Source organism: Sander vitreus, chromosome 4, assembly GCF_031162955.1.
Source record: "Sander vitreus isolate 19-12246 chromosome 4, sanVit1, whole genome shotgun sequence".
NCBI lineage: Eukaryota > Metazoa > Chordata > Actinopteri > Perciformes > Percidae > Sander > Sander vitreus.
Window position 1 is genome coordinate 642,981 of NC_135858.1, and position 7,214 is coordinate 650,194.

At 46.8% G+C, this 7,214-nt stretch overlaps 1 protein-coding gene across 1 annotated transcript; it reads left to right on the forward strand.

Annotated features, from left to right (window-relative positions):
* Positions 1-2,323: 2,323 nt before the first annotated feature.
* On the forward strand, positions 2,324-6,683 carry LOC144516376 (protein SPMIP1). Its single transcript, XM_078247603.1, has 4 exons — positions 2,324-2,496; positions 2,614-2,797; positions 3,885-3,987; positions 6,565-6,683. Exons 1-4 carry the CDS (start codon positions 2,324-2,326, stop codon positions 6,681-6,683), a joined length of 579 nt encoding a protein of 192 aa, XP_078103729.1.
* The last annotated feature ends 531 nt before the right edge of the window (positions 6,684-7,214 follow it).

Sequence of the window (7,214 nt, forward strand, 5' to 3'; positions counted from 1 at the left end):
CCACACAAAGGTGGAAGTGTTCCCTCGTTTAGAAGAAGTCTCCCAGCTAATCCTGCCTTTGAACTACTGAAGTTGTAGAAACAAACAGCTAGCTAGATGATGTGATCCTTACCTAGCTACTGAGCGTGTAGTCCTTACCTAGCTACTGAGCGTGTAGTCCTTACCTAGCTACTGAGCACGTAGTCCTTACCTAGCTACTGAGCATGTAGTCCTTACCTAGCTACTGAGCGTGTAGTCCTTACCTAGCTACTGAGCACGTAGTCCTTACCTAGCTACTGAGCATGTAGTCCTTACCTAGCTACTGAGCGTGTAGTCCTTACCTAGCTACTGAGCGTGTAGTCCTTGCCTAGCTACTGAGCGTGTAGTCCTGCGCGTGTAGTCCTTGACTAGCTACTGCGCGTGTAGTCCTTGACTAGCTACTGCGCGTGTAGTCCTTACCTAGCTACTGAGCGTGTAGTCCTTACCTAGCTACTGAGCATGTAGTCCTTGACTAGCTACTGCGCGTGTAGTCCTTGACTAGCTACTGCGCGTGTAGTCCTTACCTAGCTACTGAGCGTGTAGTCCTTACCTAGCTACTGAGCATGTAGTCCTTACCTAGCTACTGAGCATGTGCGACTGCCAACAAAGATGTTCCAGCAGTGAGAGGTCTCACTCTGTAGCTGAAACAGAGACCTGAACACAGGGTGAAAAGAGGAGCTGCAGCAATGAGCAGTACAGCAAAAATATGGTGTTTTTTGAAGAATTAAACCATGTAAACCTGTTCTGGTACAACCTTAAAATACAATTATGAACCTGAAAATAGGCATAATATGAGCACTTTAAGACGCCCACATAGACACATCAAATGTGAAAACTACAAAGTAACTGAGGTGGTGGTGGCGGTGCTACAGTTTGTTCAGCACTGTGATGGCAGTGGGGAGAGGATTATGATTAAGATGGTTAGATTATGCACCGTTTGCCCATGTTAACATACAAATTCCAAAAACTTGTAATACATTTTTTGTTTGTCTTGATGTAAGTAAACAACTCAGTAATTTTCATGGTGATATCTAAAGGTTAACATTTTTACCCTATTCACGTGAGAAAATGAATGGTCGTGCCATTCATGTCTGATAGGCTGGGTGTGGGGAGACTGATTGTCTTGGAGGCAATATGTGTGATTTTAGTGAGTTTGTTTTTGCAGGTGGTGGTTAGCATTGTGTAAAAACAGGGTGAGCAGTACAGCAGGGTGGGTTGGATGATGCTTTTGTTAATTAGGAGCAGGAGGTTGGGGGCAACATAGAGGGCTTTCAGTTTGCGTATGGCATTTAGTTGACGTCTCTCCTTCAGTTTTTGTGGTTCATCTTTTGTACTGATGATTCAATCAGGAGAGCTGCAACTGCCAGTCACCAAATATCAATGAGAGAAATGAGAAATTTCCAGAATTACTTCTGGAACCAGGGGAGCCCAAAATATCTTCTCCCATCTGTGAGGGTGGCTGTACGTGGGGCACGTTCAATCTCAAAACGTTGTGCACCGTTTTCAACGGTTTCCTGGTTAAACGACATGTTTCGTCGGCGCGGTGTGCAACGGCTTTGAGTTTTGTTTTCTCTCCCGTTTGGTGGGCGTGTCTCTGGTTTATTGGCCGTGTCACAGGTGATACCCAATCAGCAGAGACGTGTCTGTAAACTCGTGGTGATACAAAGGCACAGCGCTTGCGCACACAACGGGGTGTTGAAACACACCCCAGTTTCAGTTTTGTCGGGGCTGAACGCGGCCCTGGTTTCAGGTGCTTTTAATTACTGACACTGTTTCCTTGTTAGAGGAACAATGTCCACCAATCAAAAACAACTGTGCCTCTGTTGGTTGGAAATCAATGTAAACTGGGCTGCTCCAACGACTCTCTGGCTCTTCCCTCCGCGTTACAACAAGTGATTATTTCCGATTTCCCCCCCCCCCACCCCTAGCACATCGGGAGGTGGGGACCACAAACTGGGACCTGATGTTTTTTTGTGTGTGCCTGTAATGCATTGTGCTGCTCTTGTCTTGTGTCCACGCTCTGGGACCGTACTGTCCCTGTTGCTGCGGGCCTGCCTTGATCCCTCCTGGCCTCCTGGACTTCATTTCTGGCCCTTTCCCTGTGGGTGAACATTTTGGGGCGTCTCGTCTAGTGTGGGTACACGTGCATTTGTACATTTTCTTTTCTTTTTGCTGAGTGGGGGCTGGCTGTCTGTTTTTGTTCTGTTTTGTATGTGTGTGTGTGCACTTATGTATGTGCTTGTTTTTGTATTGTTGTGTTGATAAATGGTACTCTGAGTTGCTAAATGAAGCTTTCTGGCAGGAGATGCGTTGCCTGCTGACGACCCAGAGCCAGAACGGCTACCGAGAGCAGATCCAGAAGGAGATGTTGACTCGTTTAGCCTGGAAAAGCCGCTACGCCAACCTCTACTCGTGTTACAATCCCCGAAACAACAGCACAGAGTCAACACAGCTGCCCCGTCTGCCCGCTGACCCCCGGTGAGCTGCTTCATGCACATGAAACTTGTCTTTTCTGGTTACATTTTGTAAAATGATATAAATGTATCACACAAACTATTGATGACACACATCTTGTGTTGATGCTCCACCCACCAGGGCTGTCTTGCCACCTGTTACCAGGACGATCGAGGAGCAGAGCAACCTTCCTCCTCGTCCTCCTTCTCCTCCTCGTCCTCCTGTGCTCTCTCTGGAGGGGGAGGGGCGTCTCAATGTGCCCCCCCTGATGAGGCCAGTTTCTCCTCAGACCAGACGTGCTCTCTATCAGGACTCCTCTCACCATGTACGAATCACTGTGATACTTAAAGCTAACTCAACATTGGTTGTGTTCACAGAGTTTACTAAAAGAGGTTTTAACGACTTCCTTTAGCTGTTGTTTCCGGCTGCTACCACCTCAGAATGCAACGTAACAGGAGGAGAGGAAAGACAGAAAGCTCCTAAAGCTTAGCTCCATATAAATACGGATGATTCCTTGTTTTGTCGTTAGTGAAACTATTGTTTTTCATTAGAATAACATAGTATTAAGTAACAATTATATGACAATGTCTCCCTCCGTCTCCCTCCCTCCCTCTCCCCTCTCTCTCCCTCCCTCCCTCGCTCCCTCGCTCCCTCTCTCTCTCCCTCTCTCTCTCTCTCCCTCTCTCTCTCTCACTCTCTCCCTCTCCCTCTCTCTCTCTCTCTCTCTTCCTCCCCCCTCTCTCTCTCTCTCTCTCTCCCTCTCCCTCCCCTCCCTCTCTCCCTCCCTCCCCTCGCTCCTCGCTCCCTCTCCCTCTCTCTCCCTCTACTCTCTCTCTCTCCCTCTCCCCCTCCGTCTCCCTCCCTCCCTCTCCCTCCCTCCCTCCCGCTCTCTCTCTCCCTCCCTCCCTCTCTCCCTCTCTCCCTCTCTCTCTCTCCCTCTCTCTCTCTCACTCTCCCTCTCCCTCTCTCCCTCTCCCTCTCTCTCTCTTCCTCTCCCTCCCTCTCTCCCTCTCCCTCCCTCTCTCCCTCTCCCTCTCTCCCTCTCTCCCTCCTTCCAAGCAATGGATAGCTGATTGAAGAAGCCTGAATGTATCTCTCAGATATTCTAGGTTTTATTTATCGGCATCTTGAAATGAAGACTTGTTTAATCTCAATAATCTTTCACCACCCAGTTATATTATCCATGAAACACAATTATCTTCAAATGTTGCAGTTTATAAACATAAATGGGATTTTACTTGTTTCCCAAGTGTAAACAAAGCTAATAATGCTAATGCTTCTATTAAAGATGATGGCATTTAGCTGAGAGTAACACCATCACACACAGCAAGACATTTCATGGTTTGGTTGCTCTTTATGCCTATATTTCTATATATGTTTAACCCAGTGTGTTAACATGATGTCCTCTGCAGGGTAAAGGGCGGAGTCTGTACTTACAGAGACGTGGCCTCGTTAGACCTGAGGAGAAGTTTGACTTTCCTCTGCTCTCGTCTTGGGAGTACGGGTGGAGGCTGGGTAAGTTAGAGGCCCTTCACTGCTATCTGTGAAACCTTAACCCTGCACGAAAGGAAAGAGTATTAGAAGGAGGAGGGGGGGGGGGTTAAAGAAAAATGCCATGCATTCTCATAAACGGGTTCATATGATATGGTATGAAAACTCATGCACAATTTGTATTATGTCCTACGAAACTACGGTCGTTCACGTGATAGTCTATATCCACGACATTCCACTTCCTGGATTGTTCAGGTGCCGCCAAATGTCACTCTTTTTGGTAGTTTTCTGTTGCACGACTAAAACAACTTTTGAACGTCCACATGTTCCACCTAAACCAGTTCCTTCCTGAGACTGTTTAGCAGAGGCACCGTGGCTCCGTCTGGAGCTTAGCCCCGCCCACGACGATTGTGATTGGTTTAAAGAAATGCCAATAGACCAGAGCAGGTTGTTCTCCCATCCAGGAATGCTGAGGCAAGGCAAGGCAGCTTTATTTGTAGAGCACATTTCAGCAATAGGCAATTCAAAGTGCTTTACATGAAAACAGATTAAAAAATTAAAAACAGATAAAATACGAGAATAAAAGGTACAGTGCAGTATAAGAAATTAAACATTGAAGAGCAGTTAAAACAGTTAAAATAGGAATTTCTCTTTATATGCTTATATAGATTGTTATACAGTGTCAACAATGCAGCTTCAGTATAAGAAATGAACAGTTATTTAAAGAAAGGCAACATCATGAAGATAGGTCTTAGCTTTGATTTAAAAGAACTGAGAGTTGCAGCAGACCTGCAGTTTTCTGGGAGTTTGTTCCAGATATGTGGAGCATAAAAACTGAACGCTGCTCCCCCTGTTTAGTTCTGACTCTGGGGACAACAAGCAGACCTGTCCCAGACCACCTGAGAGGTCTGGGGGGTTCATAGTGTAGCAGACCTGTCCCAGATGACCTGAGCGGTCTGGGGGGGTCATAGTGTAGCAGACCTGTCCCAGATGACCTGAGAGGTCTGGGGGGGTTCATAGTGTAGTAGACCTGTCCCAGACCACCTGAGAGGTCTGGGGGGGTTCATAGTGTAGCAGACCTGTCCCAGATGACCTGAGAGGTCTGGGGGGGTCATAGTGTAGTAGACCTGTCCCAGACCACCTGAGAGGTCTGGGGGGGTTCATAGTGTAGCAGACCTGTCCCAGATGACCTGAGAGGTCTGGGGGGGTCATAGTGTAGCAGACCTGTCCCAGATGACCTGAGAGGTCTGGGGGGTTCATAGTGTAGTAGACCTGTCCCAGACGACCTGAGAGGTCTGGGTGGGTCATAGGGGAGTTATTTTGTGTCTCTGGTGCTTCCACACGCATACAAACTTTAAAAAAACATCCATTCTGTTCTGAGTGAGATACGGTTTCTGAATGTGTCCTGCCTTCAGTCTCTGGGTCAGCTGGTCAACATCTGCACAGCTTTCTACGTCACTAGCTGAGATGAGGGGGCTAGGGGGCTAACCGTTAGCATGCTAGCTCGTTCTCAATGGCAAAACACTGCTACAACACACACTAGTTCACCATAATCTCCAAAAGAACTACTTCCATGTCCCTGTTCTGCAGGTATTCACACAAAGGAGGAAGTGTTCCCTCGTTTAGAAGAAGTCTCCCAGATAATCCTGCCTTGTTCTACTGAAGTTGGAGAAACAGCTAGCTAGCTCATGTAGTCCTTACCTAGCTACTGAGCGTGTAGTCCTTACCTAGCTACTGAGCACGTAGTCCTTACCTAGCTACTGAGCACGTAGTCCTTACCTAGCTACTGAGCACGTAGTCCTTACCTAGCTACTGAGCACGTAGTCCTTACCTAGCTACTGAGCGTGTAGTCCTTACCTAGCTACTGAGCATGTAGTCCTTACCTAGCTACTGAGCGTGTAGTCCTTACCTAGCTACTGAGCGTGTAGTCCTTACCTAGCTACTGAGCGTGTAGTCCTTACCTAGCTACTGAGCGTGTAGTCCTTACCTAGCTACTGAGCTGTAGTCCTTACCTAGCTACTGAGCGTGTAGTCCTTACCTAGCTACTGAGCGTGTAGTCCTTACCTAGCTACTGAGCGTGTAGTCCTTACCTAGCTACTGAGCGTGTAGTCCTTACCTAGCTACTGAGCGTGTAGTCCTTACCTAGCTACTGAGCGTGTAGTCCTTACCTAGCTACTGAGCACGTAGTCCTTACCTAGCTACTGAGCGTGTAGTCCTTACCCAGCTACTGAGCGTGTAGTCCTTACCTAGCTACTAAAGAGGAGCTGCAGCAATGAGCAGTACAACATTAATATGATGTTTTTTGTAAACTTATTCTGTTACAATCTCAAATTACAATTATGAACCTGAAAATGAGCATAATATGAGCACTTTAAAGAAAGCGTGTGCAGGATGTGTGGGGTCTTTGGTGATGTTCTCTGCCCGCTTCCTGGTCCTACTAGTGTACAAGTCCTGGAGGGAGGGCAGGGGGGCCCCAATCAGTGTTTATTTGAGTTTACTTTTAATTTAAACTTCTCTGGATTGAAGTGCAGTTTACTGTGTATGTCTGTGTTTATAGTGACTGGTCACTTTATTTCTAACAGTGTCTGCCTGGATCCACAGGTGACTACACTCTGGATTACAGAACGCCATCCCGTGCCAAGTCTTCAGTAGTGAAGAACACGTTCTACGCCAGGAACGGTGTGTTCTGCAGCCCGTCAGCCACCGACACACTGGGCTGAAGTTCAGCCTTCATACACCAGAGGTCGCTCTTTACAGGCTTTTATATGATTAACACCATTGATGATTGTTTTAATACACACCCTGATTTTGTTTAATACACTTTCACACCTGTAGTTTGGTAGACTTGGTGCAACATGGTTGCATTTTTCATTTGGTTCAGTTTGCGTTCACACTGCACTTTATCAAACACACCAAGCATTGTAGACAAATCCACACGGTCAAAAAGGTCGCTGGTGTATTGGACAGAATATCTGAGTAAAACTGGCCGACACTAGAAATAATGGAGCAATGCCAACGTCTTGGGATTCCTGGTTTTACTTTAGTGTTTATAATATTTTAGAAGAAGGTGAACAATATGAGCAGCTGACAGGCAGCGAGTGAAGGAGAGGGCGGCCCTGATGAGAGAGAGAGATGATGTTGTCATACAGACGACCAGCGACGGATGGTCATAATAGATTATGGATTCAAAAGTTATTATGCCTTAAATCATGTTTACGTACGTAAATTGTGTGCAAGGTTGAACTTGCAGG

Excerpts from the sequence above, each read along its gene's own strand:
- LOC144516376 (XM_078247603.1), top strand. The coding sequence starts at position 2,324 with ATGCGTTGCCTGCTGACGACCCAGAGCCAGAACGGCTACCGAGAGCAG. Across the intron at positions 2,798-3,884 it reads ATCAGGACTCCTCTCACCAT|GGTAAAGGGCGGAGTCTGTA; the intron begins GTACGAATCACT and ends TGTCCTCTGCAG. Across the intron at positions 3,988-6,564 it reads GGAGTACGGGTGGAGGCTGG|GTGACTACACTCTGGATTAC; the intron begins GTAAGTTAGAGG and ends CTGGATCCACAG.